We start from the raw sequence: 18,439 nt of genomic DNA on the forward strand, positions 1-18,439 counted from the left end.
AATTCGTTTCCCACTGGAACGTTTCATCCCACCTTCTTCAACTATCTCACTTCCGGTTCCCTTCTCATTAACAAAGCTAGCTCTCCATGAGTACGTTTGGAGAGAATGCTAATTTTACTGTCGATATAAATTTTCACTGTTTAGTATTATTGTACTGTCGGGATATACATATGTATACGTAGTTCAATGAGCAAAATGCGAGTTGATAACTCTGAGCGAGGGTTGAAGAACAATAAATGGCATTTTTTAGAACGTGTAATATATTTTGTGCTTTTTATCTTTTTTCTACATTTTACCCCAATTAATGTTTCTTGTCTCTCTCTCTCTCTCTCTCTCTTATTTTGTGGCTTATTTGACTTCTCACTGCCCTCTCTATTTTCGTTCGCCCTTATCCAACCTCAATGCCAATGCAAAATCTCGAAAAACCCTCTGCGCGATAATGATTTCACAGACTTAAGCAAAATCGCAATTACACGCCTTTCCTAACCTTTCCTTCTTTATATCTGTTTGCCCCGACCAAATACTGGGAAAAGGAGGAAAATTAGCGAAACGCGCAAGAAATTTGCTTCGCCAGATAAACATTTTTTTCTTTTTGCTGCAAGAGAGAAGCGTGCAAGAATAATCTTTAAAATAAAAAAAAATGCAACTTTCTGGCAAAGTATTTTCGCTTCTGGTTGAACGGACAAGGTTGTTTTGTTAGCAGCGCGCGACCGTCCTTATTTGAAAACTTGTCGAGTTTAACCGCAACTTTGTTACCAAAGCTTCTTTTTCTTCCAATTTGGCCGGTCTTAATTATTCCTGCGCGAATAAATTAATCTTATCGTTCGTTTTCTCTCTTTCCTCTGCTTTTTTTGATTATCTCTTTATTTCTCCCATTGTCTTTGTTTCTTTGTCTATTTGTACCTTTTATTTCTCACTCCTTTCTTTTTCTTTACTCCTACCTTTGTCCCTCTCATCCTCCCCCTGTTTCTTTCCTTCTGTGCCCATTATCCCACCCCGTCCCCTTCTCCACTGCCTGACTCCTTTTTTTCCTCTTTCATTTTCTCCTTCGAGCAAAGAGCAAACCAAGCCTGCAAGATAATTGCACTATCCCTGGCTCGGCGAGTAAATCTTTATTCGCTGAAACGCTCGTCAAACTCACAAATAGTTCACGTTGGCTTTACATTGAAAAAGAAAAAAATCTGCGCAAAAAAATATTGGGAGACTTGAAACTACTGGATAATCGTGCAAGTGGTTTATGCCCTGAATTATTCCAGCTTAGTACTACTTTGAACGTTTATCCAATTTAAAGAAGCTTTTCATTTGTCTTCATTCGCCAATTCAATAAGTTCATTGAACTTATATTTTTGAAGATCTTTGCCTATTTGGATGACAGTAGAAAAAATGTTGTAACCGAGTCTATAAACTATGATTAAATCCACTTGGTAAATATTGAATTAGTCGAAAGGGTAAAAAGAGTTTATTTGATAAAAATTTGTTAATAATAAATTTTAGAAGAAATAATTTTGTAATGTTAACATCAATGCTTTTGTTTTTATTCATCAATTCTCTGTTATTGTTATTTTGCATTGAAAATGTATATTTTACAGCTTGAATAAAAAATTAAACAACGAATTATAAAAAGACTACGTATTATTTCGAGATTTTTATTTTTTCTGTATGTACTGTTGGTAGTAGGGAAGGAAAATATATTACCCAGGCAACGATAATGAGAAAAGCCTGACGCTAGGCTTCCTTACCCTTTATTTGTTACATGGTAGAAACGAAAAAAAAGACAGACATAATTATTCCACCTCTGTCTCTGTTTCCATCCTACTCGTTCAAACCTTCGAATCTATGGAAAAATCATTACCATAAAAAATAATACAGCTATTATAGTAAAAAGTCATAGATATAATCATGATTAATGTAATTCACAGTTAAACAATATCGATATTAATAAAAGAAAGTGGGGGAAGAAACGAAACAAAATTACAAATAGTAGCATTTGAATTTATGAAAATTTTTGGTTATTCCATGATGATTCGGGGTAAAATTTAAAGCGAGGGAAGACTGTTAAGGGTTTATTCGAAGAGGTAGTTTTTCAAGCAGGTTCTCACGTGACGTCACGATCGCTTAAGATAAGAGAAGGCGATTATTTTATACGTTAGATCTCTGATCTGGTGCAAGCCACTCTTCTTCCCTCTATACCCTTCCACCCCCTCGCCCCTTTGTCAGGGTAGCCGGGCACAAATATTAGAGACGTCGCACGTTGGAAGAGCGTGGTTGGCAGGGAAAAGGAGAAGCGGAAAATCCATGGGGAAATGTAAGGATAGAATGGGCACGACGCGAGCATTAAAGTCGAGAGCTGAGATTTTTCTTGCTCCGGAGATTTCTCAAGAGCTTCAATCTTCCCTTTTTATCATCAAAAAAGCTTCGAGCTTTTACCGAACCTCTACTCTCGCCTGATTATCCGATCCTAATTGCCCACCCTCATCAACCAATCCAAATCTATACCCGAATTAGACCCATTATTTATTTCATCCGTATAAAATCTTACCGAATATACTTTGATATTTTTTAAAATTATTTTGTCACCTCATTCAGTAACATTAAAAATGTATTTTAAGAAAAAAGTAACTTTTGTTAAACTTGTAATAGGAAAGCTTGAAAAGAATATTTAAACTATACGAAGAATCTTGATATCTTGTGGTATAAAAATTGAAATTATTTTGAATCAATGATTGTCGCTAAGAAACGTGTTTATATATTGCTGGGTTACATGCCTTATGCATCTGTAACGCAATAATTCATTTAACTGGGGATTTAATATTGAGAAGGTATATATACAGTACAGGTTTAGTTGATCATTTCATGGCTAATTTATTGAGTTGTAAGAGTTGGTTTTAACAGATCGACTCTTACAACTCAGTGGAAATACTAAATTGTGGTCACGTGGCTTGATGTAAAGCATGTAATATCCATATATTCTCTGCAGGTGAAATACGAAAGTTACGAAGGCCTATGGTCCTGCTGGATGTTCGACATTGTTGGTTGCACGATGAATCACGAGTTCTCACGGTGCACGTGACCCATCGCGTCGATATTGGATACCAACGTCTTGCGTTTCTCGTCAACTATTTTTACGCCACCGAATATCTCTTAGATTTAGCGCGAAAGCAAACCGAGATCGTGTAAAGTATACACGTATTCCTTAATTACACAGCATCTGCAATTTTTTCTTTGTATTATATATATATATATAATTCTCTTATATTCCTCTTCTTTCATCGGATTAAAAATTCTCGACTCGAAAATCATGTTGAAAAAAGAATTTAAAAAATGAGAAAAATTGAATATATTTTATTTAAGAATCGAACCCCATTTCGTGCTATAATATATATAAATTATAATAATAAAAATAATTTTATTTTTCTAACATGCATTTTTCTATTCGTACAACGAAATTGGATTTGGAACGATTCACCATTGATAAACATTTTCGTTTAAATCTCATAGACTGGAAAAAATCGTGTTTGCAGTTAGAGGCAGACTGGGAAAGTTGGTGAAGTGGGCACTTCCGGTTTTCTGGAACTGTTGAAATGGCTTTTAGGGTGGGGCGAGTGGCTCGGGATGTGGGGTTAACGGGGTAAAAGGTATTACAGCGGGCAGGAAAACTCGTGCTGCAAACTTCCACTGTCTGGAAAAGTGATTGATTTTCCCGAGGCGGATCGTCGATCAAGGCCGAATGTTCACCGTTCTTTTTTCTTGATTTTTCATAAATTTTCCAAGAGCAGCTAGCCGACGTTTCACCATCTATAAAATAGTTACGACGCGTTGTAAAGCTAGCCTCTTTCACCAAGAATCATCTTTCGTTTTAGTAGATTTAGTAACTTGTTATCAGTCCATTAGTCTTGTCGAATGCATGCTCTTTTGTGAAGCAAAAATCTGTAACAATAATTTTCAATGAAATATCCATCGTTTTCTTGTGGGTAAAAACAAAGTTTGCGTAGGAAAAACACGAATCGCGTTAATTTTTCATATTTTCTTAATTTAGTACTCGCTGTTTTTAAAAAGTGTTTCGGTAATATTGTTCCCTCTTCTGGGGATATTATTCTTAGCCATATTAGCCATCGTTTGCTCTTGAACGGTTAAAAATAGTTTTTGCTGCACCGGAAACTCACCCCACCTACGCCTGAAACTCGGAGCCCCCACGCTGCTTGCACTCTCCAGCAATCCGTAATTTTTACACTACATGGAAGGCATTAACCTTGAAATAGGATTAGTGGGGGATAGAAACGTACTCGAATATTTTCCATCGAGAACTCCCTTAACAAGATAAAACCATCTAAAAAGAAACGTTCCAGAAATTCGTTTATCTCGCGTGCACGAAACCTGGGCTCCAATTAACTTAAATAAGAATCTCGACTATTCTATTAAAAAAAATTAGCATTTACTTCGAATGAAACAATGATGAATAAAAAGAACTTTAAAATAGATTAGAATTTTAACCCAAAAAATTTATCATATTTTCGCACCTTTAAGTAGTTTCTTCGAGTGTATAATCAATATATCGAGGATAAATGATCAGTAACATTAACGAAGCATGCAATCAGTAGTGTAAACACAATCGAGTGAAATTAACAAAAATAATTACTTTTATTATGAATCCTAGGTCAAAGATGAGCAGATAGTGAACTAAAATAAAATTATAATATACAATTATATAAATGTAGAAGGGGACTGGAAAATTCTTCAGGTACGATTATGAATTTATTTTTATCTTGGAAGTATAAGAGCAGCACCCGAGAATTAATTCAATGGACGACTGATTCGAGGAAGCGATCGTGTGTTATTCATGCTCGACGAGAAACGTTGGAAGGCAAAAAATATGGGAAGCTTCTGCTAGATAAGTCTTTCTCGAGGAGCTGCGACTTCTAGATCGAGTCGATCTTCCTTCTTGGTTCGGCCGGTTTATCTGGGATACCAGACGCTCCACCGGACTGACGGACGACGTCTGACGAGTCACATCCACCAGACATGCCAGAGGACACGTGTTATACTTCCTTTCTCTGTCTTTGTCCCCCACTCTTCATATATATATATATGTCAATCTGCTCCTCTCTCTCTCTCTTTCCACAATTCTATCTGTTATTTCTCTCCTCCCCCCTCTAACCGTATCCTTCGCTCTCCCTCACCCAACCTCTCTCTCTCTCCTCTCCTTCCTTTCTCACATCAGCTCTCTTAGCTTTTCCTCCTTCCTTCAAACTCCTCCGTCAAACGACTCTCAGTTCGTTTCGACGACTCGCCGTGCGTGAACTCGCGCTCACTCCCTCTCGCTGACTCGTACACTCACGCGCTAAAAACTCCCACGTTTAAACAATATTGCGTCAGGACGATCGTATACGAGCGATCGATCAACCTCGCTTAATTGCTTTTTAAACGCAGCGTTCTATTTTCATCATTAAGTCCTATTCCACTTTTTTTCATCTTTGTGAAAAACACTGAAATTTGAACGTGGCGCCGCAGCGATTCTCGCGCGATAAGCGAATAATCCTAGACTTTGAGTGGGAACGAATCATCAACGAGGTTTATTTGTGCGAAGATACGAGGCGAGTGAAAGAGTCTTTTATGGGAATTTAAAGTTTCTTGCTTTTGATCGTGAAATGTTTTAGTGGAGCATTGGAACTGAAGTAGTGATAGTGTTTTTCTATTTTCAAACTTGAGTGATTAATTTGTTTTGATTTTGTATTTTTCGTCAGTTATTTTTTGGTTTTTGAAGATTATCGAGATTCGCACATGGCACTACAGTGATTGTCGAGTGATAAGAGAGTAATCCTTCGAGTGGGGAGGGAATTATCAGCGTGGTTTATTTGTGCAAAGATACGAGGCGAATGAAGGAATCTTTCAGTAGTTCGAAGCTGATCGTGAACGATTGGTGGACATTTTTCGCGAGCATTTGGGTACTACGAGTGATAGTGTTGTTCGTGGGTTAGGTGACAAAGGAACCGTTCAGTTGTCCAGATATCCAGAGTTTTTAACCAGCTGTGGCGAATCGTGAAATTTGTTTGGAAGTTTTGTCTGATTACTGGGAATCTTCCAGGAATTCTTGTCGTGAAGAGATTTGAAGAGAAAGAAAGAGAGAGAGAGTAAGAGAGTCAGATAATGATGAGTTTGAGAGGGAAAGCGGGAATTACGTGGCTGGTAAATTATAAAGGAATTGAAGGAATGCAAAAAGAATGTAAGGAGGAGTTGTATGGAAGGTAAATTATAGAAAGATATGGAGAGAACACGAGGAAGAGGATAAACAAAGATGATAGAATAGAGAAAGACAGGGAGAATCTAAATAAGAGATAGAAAAAGGGATTGGTCCAGAGAGTGAGTGAAGCAGGGATAAAGAGAATCCTAAAAGCAGACAAAATGGGAATGACTAAGTAAAAGAGATGAAAAAATGGAACAATCGAGGGGGTAACCATAAGAAAAATAGAGGGAGTCTGGAAAATAATTATTGAAAAGATGAACCAAATAAGAATCCAAAAGAGAGACAAAGTGCGAATGACCGAGAGTAGAATAGTGTAAAAGGAGGGACAAAGATCGAGTAGCTAGCTCGAAAGACATTGGTCGAGCACGTGACTGTACTTGTAATTAGACTGAACACAACCGGTTTATTTGCTACTGACAATTATTTCATGTAGCTTAGCAAGTTTCCACACGTTCATTCATCTGTTCATTCCTCCATTTTTTTTTCTCCTTTGGCCATTCTCCCCCTGCCCCTCGAACTTCCCTTGAATTCCGATTAACGCCTGGCCATTCTGTCAACACTTGAAAATTCTGTTCCAGTGGCAAATTTAATATTCTAGTCAATTCATCGTTCATCGCCATCCACTTGCACTACAATTCCTTTTTTCTCAACGAACATTAAATTCTGCTTCACGAATGTTCAGATTCACTCAATATCTAACCCTCTCTTCATGTACTAAGCTACAAATTATATAAATGAACCAATTTTACTGTGTATTTTTATAATTTTTCTGACATCCTTTCCCAATACTAATTCATATCGCACTAAGGTTTATTAGAGCTTGCAAAAACACATTTTAAAGTTGGTAGCATTGGTCGTAGTCTCTCATATGTATATTTATTTAAATAAATCTCATTTGTATGACTTCCATGCTGTTCAAACTTTACCTTGAATTCCAAATATCACTGAAATATTTCCTGAAAATTGATTCCCAACTTCTGCTGTTACTCGTAAATATTCTTTTGCAATCTAAGATAATTTTTAAATAGTTGAAACAGACAAGTAATATTACAATTGAAAGTAAATTAATTAGGGAATTAAAATTAATAGAGGCATTTGGAAGGAAGCGTGTGTATAAGTGTTTCTGGAGATTTGGAATTTCCCTGGAATGATTAGAGTTTTAATTAAGCGATAGACAGATTCTCTTGGACGAATCTGCAGTTTTAGCCCGAGGAGAATAACACGAAGGCTCGCTCGCTTTGCATTCCACACTGTAGTTCGACTAAATTGACTCGCTCAAATTATTTCCCATCGAAGGAGAAATTTTACATCGACTTTCATGATATTGGCCGCTCGTTCGCGAGATATACGCGTCTCAACTCTATCGAACGGAGCTCTATCAGCCTCTTCTAGGTAAATGAAATTTTACTACCTGAGAAAAGCTACGCGTACCACTACTATCCTCGAATTGCTGCTTGAATTGATTTCATCGTTTTTGCTACGAAAAACACTTAACGTTATCTACGAATATTAAAAGTGATTGAGCTTATTAAAATTCATGAGAATAATTTCGAGAGGTATAGAGGATTTCGGTCAAAAGTTTATGGAATTATTCGCAATAAAGAAAGTGGACAATGTTTATGTGGCAGACGTTTGTAACAAAAATTGTGATGAGTTAATGGAAAAATTGTTTAAGCGTAAACTGTTTATTTCAAAGAGATTTGGTAGTGATACGGCTCTTAAATGGGTGAGTGGTGGGGGGAAGATTGACTGATAATATGTCAAAGTGTTGCGGATGCATCAGGGCTTACGGCCCGATGGACGCCTATCGGCCTCTCAGGACACAAGGTTCCTGTGGGAGTGTCAGAATCCCACGGGATCATACCAGGAGTCCCGGAAATCGACGCAGAAGGCCTAGCATCCGTTATGACGTAGTAAGACCTGTAGGAAGTGGAAGGTGAGCGAGAGAGAGGCTGAATGGGCTCCAAAAATAAACAAATCCATCCATTAAAATTCTTTAATAGAATTAGTGGAGTATTTTATAAAACTCCTTAAAATATATCTCATCAAATTATCAATATAATTTTTTAGTCTATTTTATTTATAATTATTTATTTATTTCCTTTCACTGTTTTTGGGATTCAAAGCCTTTTTAAAAATATTTTTCTTTATGATTTTATTTCAGGTAAGGCTTTAAAGGTGGGAATTGGAATCTGGAGATTTTACTCCTTTTCTTCTCGAGTGATATAGTTGATGCGCAGTGATCCTGATAATGGTCGGTAAGCGGCTACGAATTTTGATGAGGATAATGTATTAAGTCGATTTAACAAAAGTCAGTGCTTTCATCATAATGAAAAATGCTGAAAATGCATCTAGGAGAAAAAGTGAAGTCGCTCTTTAGTCTTGTGTACGTCGCATTAGTGACGCAACTACCAAGAGAGAAGCGCATGTTTAAAATAATTTACCCTACAAATCCTCTAGACCCTTCAGGAATGTGTACAGAAAATATATATAGTATACATAAATGTACACATAAATCTAACGCACATGCTTGGCCTAACAATAACTTACTCTTTTTGCAAACTCCAGCACAATGTCTAACAACTTTTTTTTTAAGTCTTTTTTTACAACTTAATAGTATTTATCTTTAATTTAAAGATTTCAAATAAAATTCTTTTTCTTCTATTTTTCATCATTATTTTTACTTAACGAAAGAATAAATATTGGTTGAGAGAAAGAATTATAAGAGTTTAGTGGTAAAATATACTAAGAAAATTGTATAGAATATTATTTTATTTATATTCTAACGAAGAGAGTATATATAGTGAATTTACATGGTACAAAGCTTTTTGTTGATTGATTATAATTGGCCAATGTCAGGTTGACCTACGAAATTTCGCTAGTCTATTGTGGTCTAGCGTGCGGGAGCCATCACAAGTTTCGTTCTGTGTTCTTCTATAGTTTTTTCTTTTATATTAGTTTTATTCGTGTCGAAGTACGTAATTTTAATAACGTATAATAAGTTTCTTAAATTTGTTATTATATCAGTGAAACTATTAAATTATTTATACTAATTTTTTTAATATAATTGCTATGAATAAGAAAATAATTGATAAATTATAACTACATATACATGTATGTACTGTGAGGGAATGAGACTTGTGAGTTTTTCAATTACGGACAATTTAGTGGATCCAAATTGACGACATTGTCACTAGACGATACCGTTAATTAATCGGGGCTTGCTCGCGTAAGTTAATTAATATCTCTGCGCTTGATTAAGCACTGGCTGGCTCGGTGCAAGGTGGTTCGTCGATTCAATTTTAGCTCGAAGGCGTGAGCTTCCTTGCTCAGGTGTTATGCATGCATCACCTTTGCCTTACTCAAATTTTCACGCTTCAGACCCCAATAAAGGTCAAAAATGCAAATCGCTTATACCAGACGCCAGCGCGTCTTGTCAGAAATAATTAATGAAACAAGTGCGAAGCAAAATATTAAAAATGCTTTCAAAATAGGAGAATGCCATAGACCAAAGTAAATTTTTAATATTTAACGAACGAGGAATGCTAGACGAGTAGACAGATAACTTGCAAAAATTATTGATTTAATGGATTTATAGAAATTAAATTCATATGAAATGTGAGTAACTTAATTTCTCTCAAGATGTTCGGAGAGAGAGATAGAGTAACGCAGAATAATTAGGTCGTTTAATGTTAAAATTTGTTTAAAAGTAAAATTGGTTAATTTTAATGATATCGGTCCTTTATTAATAACAATAATAAATAAAGTCCAAATTTTTGATGAAATTGCGATTGGATCAGAATGAAGCAGGTCGCAGTTTCAATTTGTGGAAGGTGTGGTAGGGGTGCAATTATATTGAAGGGGGGTGGTGGTGCTTTCTCTCGTACACATAGCCCCAAGTAGACACCAGCCAAGCTGTGTCCTATCGATAAGCACTTTTTAATCGATGCGCTGGAATGGCACATTCTCCTGACGAAGTTTCCTGAATGCAGGCCTGTGTGGCTTAGGCTCAGATTGACATGATCTCATTATCTAGAAATTTCGTCAAAATTCGTATTTTCAACTCTCTTAATCCTTATTAAGATATTAACAACAGATTACTTGGAAACTTTACAAGAAATCAATTATAATTAAAACAGCTGGGGAAAATCTTGGGAATTTTCATAAGAAGTCTTAATACTTTGAAAGTACAAGAATGGGAGAGGAAGGGGGAATGAATGATTGAATTTGAAAAAAAATCTATTGGGAATAAATTATAATGGGAAAAAAATGTGTTTACTTGGTGATTTAAATAGGGGAGAAGTCTAAACAGGGATCAGTGGCAAAAGAATTGGGATCGAAAGTGATGGACGTAGAAAGGATGCATGGAGAGACAGGAAAAGTCAGAAGAAAGAGGAGGGTAGTAGGCGAACATTGTAGGGGGTGAATGGAGGTATTTCGAAGGGGGAGAAGAGGCGTAGCCGTCACGTGACTGTCGTCGGTGCTGGGTATGGGGTCGTTGAGCCAAGGTGGGGGAGTTTGAAAGGTGGTTTAAAGAGAGGGGGAGGGGTGGAGGCAGAAACGCCGGCAGGGGAAGTAAGGGGTAGCAGAATTTTTGCGCGATCCTGCAAAGCGGAAGTAACCTCAGTTCCGCAGGAACTGTCGGCGGCTACGGACGATCGTGGTTCGTTCAAATCCATCCCTCAATATTTATCCATTTATCTCGCGATTTATCTGTATCTCTTTCTCGCTCTCGCGAGTGACAGTGAATTCTCTACGCAGTTTATCGCATCCCTGCATTCGTGAATTTAACCACAAACGCGTACTATACCTGCCCCTTCCCCTTTTTCCAGTTTCTCTACGAGTTACGACAAAGCTGGTAATTTTTTAGCCGATAAAAATACCAAATTCGCTTATTTTTAATCAAATTTATTTTCCTCTTCATTTTTATTCTCATAAATCTAGACTATTTTTTCGGTTTATTTGCCGACTGTCCATCATCGTTTTAAGCATCGGTTTATCTTATGCTTTCCGGTAAAATAATCGAGAAATTTGTGATTTGTTCATACGTCACGATTTTTGCGTGATTGAATCCGTACGCAAGATTTAGCAATGAAAGAATATAAAAATGTTGATTAAATTTGGTAGCGTTTGAGCATCATCACGGATTCCTGAAGCGCGTATGACTGAAATTAAATTCGTGGCTTTTTTTTAAAAGTGGCATGATTTGTTAATATTTTTTTACTACATCTTTTTACTTTTTTCATTGCATCCGTAATTGCTCTCCTTTTGAACGTTATGGTTTTTATATAACAATGTGAAATATGTGCTTTGTAGCATCGCGTTTAATTGAACGAAATCGCAGATTATATTGCATTAAATAATGCTTTGTTCAACGTTAAATAGCATTAACCACGATTTGAGAGGAAATGAATAATTTAAAAAAATGCACACAGGAGAATAATTCAATTTAATCGTTATATTCTCAGGCTAATTTTTTGTTTTTAATTACCCAGCATATCTCCTGTAGTAAAAGTTAGTTTAACTGGACGTGTTGATTTAACCTAAATACGTTTATTAATCCTTAAATGTTCTTGTTGTCGTTGGAAATAAATGAAATTCTAAACTAGATTGTTCCATGGCATTTAGTTTTCCGTGTGTTTTGGGAGCGGATGTTGATTAACGGTGCCATGTTAGGAAAGTTGAAGGGCCATGGGTCCAGCAATATGTGAAGGGGTGCCTTGATTAGGTATAGGAAATGTGTGACGCCACATCGAAAATTCAGTTTCGTTCAAAAGCTGCCACAGAATCTTCTGACATTTCCCGAATGAAATTGCGCGAGATCAAGTGGGCCACCACTAAGGCTCCTAATTAACACTTTAATTACGCGTTACACCTAGGTCTCATTAAAAGTCATTCAATTACGAAACCACTTACCTTTAGCCTAATCCCAAAGCCATCGAATTTAATTTTAATGATTTTAAGACTAGTTTTTTTTATTATATATCCCGTATTTTTCCTCTGTTTTTTCATACCACATTATTTTTATTCCATTTTACACAGACAATTTTTAATTTTCTTTAATCATATTACTTTGTTCAGGATACTTTGGTAGACGTTATACTAATTTATCACTTAAATATAGAAAAATCGACGAATTGGAAATTGGCAATAAACCCAATGGATATCGAGGAAATTAACGAGCGTCTATAGTACTGGAATTTAATACTAATGCACGTTGGCATTGGTATTTGTAATTCAATTCACGTTTCGGTGGTTCGTCTGATATTTCAATTGCTGTTTATCCAGCTTGAAAATTCCACGATAGGTAGAAGCCCACTTTTCATTTTGCATCAAGCTTCCCACACTTTGTAATCACTCTCGCTATAAACAAGAACACAAAAATCATCAATCTCCACGTTATTGATTTTAACTTGTATATCATCCAGTGATGTAATATGATTTTCCTATTAAATATCAAGCATTCAGACCATTGTTTTTGAAAACAAATTTTGAAATGACGTCACTGGTGACGTATCAATGCATGTGTGTTCCAAACGAGCCGTAAGACCTGTAAGCTTATTCTCACTGTCTATGAAAATGATCACAGAATCCCCCTAAATATCAAGCCCTGGTCAATTCTATCTTTTGTCTCGATTTTTACACGCCCCAATTCCTTCCCTCCCGATCTTTGACGAGTGATTTTCCGATGCAGCGGATCGACGTTCGTTTGATTGGTGAAAGTGAAGAAAATCGAGTACAAGGCGGTATAAAGAGACTCGATAGAGTGAGATTTTGTGCCGCGTGATTCCGGTCACCGGTGATCCATAGCAATAAGGATCAAGGATTTCTCATTTGATCGGTTTGTACGAGGGACGTTCGATCGCCAGATCGACGTCCACCTTGTACACTGGATACCAGGCTGAGGTTAGTCGCCATTTTCTTACAGCATCTCAAACTATTCCTTTCATCACACGTACGCGATGACCACATCACTTTGCCATTTTTCTGTCCTACACGATTTGTCAATTTCCTACCGATTTTTATTGCAATAAATTGTTTGTAATTAAGCTGATAAATCTCTAATGCACTCTTATGTTCGAATTAACTAATTTCATCAGCTTTACGTTTAATTGTAAAAAATATCTCGTAATACTCGGTGCTCTTTAGCTGCTTTTGAGAGCGACCGGTCGACAAGTGCAATCGATTTGCGGTTGCACCAAGTTTTCATTCCAAGTAATTCAGATTTAAGTGGAGCTGAGCCAAGGCTGTGTGAGTGTCCGGACGATTAAGGAAATACGATCGCGTTCCGATTTGATTACCGTCATGTCCCGTGGATCGACTAATTTGTTTACGAAATTCATTTGCAATTGTTACAAATGCGTAGAGAGATTGCTCGGTCGTTAAGTTTTCAACTGCTGGAATTGCGCGTGGTCCAATTCCTCCACCACATAACGCGGTTTGCATAATTTCCCGATGATTAATACGGTTTTATTAGCCAGCGTTAATTGAACAGCTTCGGTCGTGTTTCTTCGCTCCGTTTCGGTTTTTTGCCCGTTTACATTTATCTCCCGACCAAATCAATTTCTAAACTTCTGCGATGATTTATATTTTTGCCACGATAACTCTCGCACGTCGTATATGTATTTTTAAAGATAATTCTCCTAATTGGGTGTGATTGATCGTTTAGTGTTTTCTTATACGCTATACTAATTATTAACAGTGATTGGAAGTGGAGATTAGTTTGTGTTGCGTTTGAATTTGTGTTGGAGATTCGAACTCTGGAGCTAGAGATCTATTTCATATATTTCTTCGTAGATTTTGCAAGGGAAAGCAGCTCGTTTTTATGGAGATATTTGTGTTATATTTACGTATAGTGTGTGTAATTATATGTCTAATTATTTGGAAGTAATTTATGTTTCTATCAAAGTTTTATTTTGTTTTTGTTAAATATTTATTCTAAAAAAAGGGTTAGTGATTAAAGTAAAGAGAGGAAAAGATAAATGTGTAAGGGATACAAAGAAGGGCCAGTACATATGGAAAAGAACATTTTCTACAAAAGGTGCAGTAAAATTTTTCTAATGCAATTGAAGGTTGTGAAATTTTAGCGTTTCTTTACTCGCCTGCACGTTTTCGCGCTTACAGCTTGTTACGTGCACGTGCACATTGCATGTATAACCCAGTCCCTTCGCGAGGACTTTTTTCTCCCCCTTTTCTGTTTTTTCCTTCTCTCTCTTTCTTTTTCTTTGTTTTACTTTTTCATTTTAACGCCCACGACCCGTATTGTCGGCTTTTAGAATTCACCGCCACCTCCGGTTCCCTTTTTAATAATAACACCACGTGTCCCTTTTTTACTCCACCTGATAGAAATTAAATCCTCTTCAATTACAATTCTATCCCTTCATATAAGAATTACAAGCTAAAGTGTGTAACACAGTTATTTTTTTTTTTTTCAGTATTTCTCTATTATAAAATTTTTTAATTTATTTTGCAAAACAATTTTAATTTAAAAAAGTTTTATCAATGCTAATTTTAAATGCACTCGGATTATATAAAACTTTGTCGACTCTTTTTAATTATAGTTCTGCTCATTTGCATCATAGTCAGAATATAAAACTTACAGTGTATACTTGTGACAAGAGTACATCTTAGTTAGACTTGCCATCCCGTCTTCTTTTAAGCGAATTTTAAACAAATTTAATAGGTGTTTTCATGATGTTATTAAATCATTAATAAATTACTTTTTTCGGTTAAACTATTTTCAATAATATTAGCCTTTTTTTCGATATATCTTATGTGTTCGAAAGTTATATATGAATGGCAACCTTTATCTTGGTAAATAATTTTGTCCTCTATACTATCATTGAAGTGATCAATATTAAAAACAATGATAGTATAGATTTTTGTCACAATTAAGTGATGAAAAGTTTAAAAAAATCTTCAACTATTCACCGTTAATTAATTCCTAGCTGTAGTTAAGGGTACACGGTCCGAAATGAGCTTTAAAGCTTCAAAGTTTTGCGCTTACGATATCAAGGACAGTGGACTTAAGTGGATTTCGTATTTAGCTAAACTTTTAGAGTTCCCCAGTCCCAGCGGCTCTGACAACGTCTTAAAGCCCTTGGCGTTAATTACCGATACTTGATTAGCATTAATTACACCGGAAGTAAGGCGAATCTCGATCAGCGTGAGACATTGCAAATATGGGCTGCTAAATTAAATCCATTTTGTTTAATAGAAATTTTCGTTAAAAGCAAAAATTGGAACATAAATAATTTACGAACATTTAACTTTTTATCGCTTTCATAACTAGTAAAATTAATTTCTCAAGATTCTAATTATACCAGAACTAACGTGATAAAATTTCAGAATAACCGATGAAGTAAAATGCTTAAAAAATGAAGAAATCTTTAGTTTTTAATGAACAATTTTTATGGAAAATTAAAAGGTCAGAGTATTTTATTTAAATGATTCATCTAGAATCTGAATATTGGAGAGGGACTGATAATTCCTTTTCAATAATTCCATATATAAATTACGATAAATTTTTCGACAATATTTTATTTAATTATTATAATTTAGTTACAAACGACCTTTCATAATGATGTCTGCGATAGGAGTTTCGGCTGGTTAACGTGGTTAATAATCTGCTGCTGCTGTAATAATTATACACGTATTCGATCGACTCACACTCCATCTCTTTCTCACTATCTCTCTCACATACACACTCCCTCATCACAGCGTGGGAAACTTTCGACGCAACACCGATTCAATATCGTTTATAAATCGAACCGTCATTCGTACATGCAATATAAACAAATTCTCTCAATCATTCAGTCATCCTCGATTGAATCATCCAAGGTAGAAACATAAAATCAAGGATTTTATCAATGCTGATTAATCAATTATTTGCAACAGAAGGTTTCACCGAGAATAAATATGCGTTAATCAATGTTCACCATTAATTAGTTCTTATTACAATGTTAACATAATACTGAAATGTTAGAACTTGATTATGTATTGAAATGCAAGTATGAGTGTTCGAGGAACATTTTTGTGTTTTTCTCTTTTTTTAGTAGAATATTTGAAAATGACCGAGAAAAGTAGGTTGGTGACAGTGATTAATCTTGGAGCAGAAATTAGTCATAAAAATTGGCATTAAAATGATGGGAAAGGAGAGAAGGAAAATAAAAGAGAAAATTCATAGCTATGAATGCAAGACGCGTTTTAGTCGTGAAAGAAGGCTCAGGGTCGTATGGTTATTTCCGGCCTAAGCAAACCACGAGAACTGGAGCAATTTTACAGTTTTCTTCTCTATATACTGTCCTCTATTTTTTTAACGTTTTTACCTTTGAGTCCTCAGGTCAAAGTGTAGCTCCTTTCTCGGTGTACGTTTTCGTGAAAACTCTTCCTTTTCTAGCTTTTCTCCTTTATTCTTTTCCCCTCAATCTTCTCCACCCTTCAAACCTCTCACACAATTTTGGTATATAGCTCACCAATGGTTCACTCTCCACCCCGCCCTCCTGCCTGCCGTCCTACTCTTCTCATTTTTATTTTTTCACTCTATCCAAATACAGAGGCTCTTTTCTGGAAACACTATATCCTGCATGTATAATTTTCCAGTCGTAGGCAAAAATGTGTTTGCAAGAACTTCAGAAATTGAGACCGTCACGAAAGTCAGGGTCGTTCTGAACATTGCCTCAGGTCACGGTTCCATGAATTCTGAATGTTCCTCTCAAGACGCGTTTTTTTACCCAGTCCCTACCTTTTAGTAATTTTCTTATATGCAGAAAGATGAATTCTTCCGAAATTGTCCTGCTATCCTTGATATTATTGCTCACCATATATTTCTCTTTTCTCGATATTTTCGCTTTATAAATGATATAACAATTTCATTGTTTAAGAGAAAACAGCAATTTAATAATATTAATTATTTAACAAATAAGCTTACTCGATTGCAAATATTTTAGAAGAGGCACATTTTTTCTTTTAGTATAATTATATAAATTGGTTTTCGAGCCGATGCTGTCGCATAAACAAGGTAAGTGCGGTTTAATAAAAAATTGGAAAACCTCTTGATATTGATTTACAATTGATTGGATTTTTCGTGAAAGAACAGTTCTCTTTAATCTTGTTAATAAATAATTAAAGTCCATTGGGACACTTTAACTTCGGTCTTCGAAGTGATTTCTTTGAGGGAACTTTAATTAGGATATAATAGATGAAGGTAAGGGTATAGGGGAGGGGGTGCTATAATAAAAATTAAAATTACTTTTAATGGTCTTGAATAACATTTGCTTTAGAGTTTCCTTGTTAGAAGACATACAAAAACATAAATTTCCAGATTTATTGGAAAGCATCGAACGGAATCTGATTTGTTTTCTACCACTTCTGCGTGAAATATTAATAAAATAATGGATGGCAGGATGCTCACTGGTGGTGTATTGGTGAAATATCCTTTGGGGGTGGTGGGTGAGAGAGTTGTGGAAGCTTTAGGGGTCGAGGATTTGTACGAACCTGGTGAACCGATGGTCCTTTTCGCCCCCTGGCGCACCGTAAATTACCATTAACCTCCAAACTTTCTTAAAATATCACTTCCACAGGCCGTTGCATTTCCACCAATACATATATAGTCTGAGTTCTCTCGCGAGAAAACCATTGAGAGAATCGATGAGCTTATTATTGTTCCTACCCACCACTATTCACCCGATTCACCTCGTTATCTAAATTGCTTTTCCTTCTATCCCAACCCCTCATTACTACCGCTGCAATCGCCTTTTTGCCAACTTATTTACTTGTTCAAACTGGATTTAGATCTGCGCAAAGCTTTAACTCGATAAAGTCATAAATTAACGTGTTATGATTTTTCTAACAACTCGATGACTCTTATAAAATATATTCGTTAAAAATAATAATATAGTGAACAAACAATTTTTTTCACATTTCTTTCAGTAGGAATAACATAACATGGTAACATGTGGAGGGGGTAGGAGTAGGATAGCAAGGGAACTTTTGTATGAAATATTTCAATTGGATTTTTTACTGAAGAATTTTTTCGACAAATTCGATTCTAGCAAATAGTCTTCTTCGATGGGAATGCGATATTGCCCACGGTCAGGGAAATGGGCGAATCGAGTAAACAGTATCACGACGCAGTTCTTTTATATCCGAATCCATTTTCGTCCTAAGAAAGAACGTTCGAACTCGACGTTGAACGTA

The 18,439-nt window shown here is 35.9% G+C and overlaps 1 protein-coding gene across 6 annotated transcripts in view; it reads left to right on the forward strand.

The window, feature by feature from the left end:
- The first annotated feature begins 6,409 nt into the window (after positions 1–6,409).
- The window catches only part of LOC136777300 (uncharacterized), a 198,494-nt gene continuing 186,464 nt past the window's right edge, over positions 6,410–18,439 (forward strand). For all 6 annotated transcript variants that reach the window (XM_066733468.1, XM_066733480.1, XM_066733487.1 and 3 more), the window contains exon 1: positions 6,410–8,177. In XM_066733468.1, coding sequence (XP_066589565.1) covers positions 7,999–8,177 — 179 coding nt within the window. In that variant the 5' untranslated portion in view covers positions 6,410–7,998. The remainder of the gene's footprint in view (positions 8,178–18,439) is intronic.

Source organism: Prorops nasuta, unplaced genomic scaffold (genome assembly GCF_024137725.1).
Source record: "Prorops nasuta isolate Cenicafe-Biocafe unplaced genomic scaffold, Cenicafe_Pnas_1.2 PNAS00002, whole genome shotgun sequence".
In the NCBI taxonomy this organism is placed as follows: domain Eukaryota; kingdom Metazoa; phylum Arthropoda; class Insecta; order Hymenoptera; family Bethylidae; genus Prorops; species Prorops nasuta.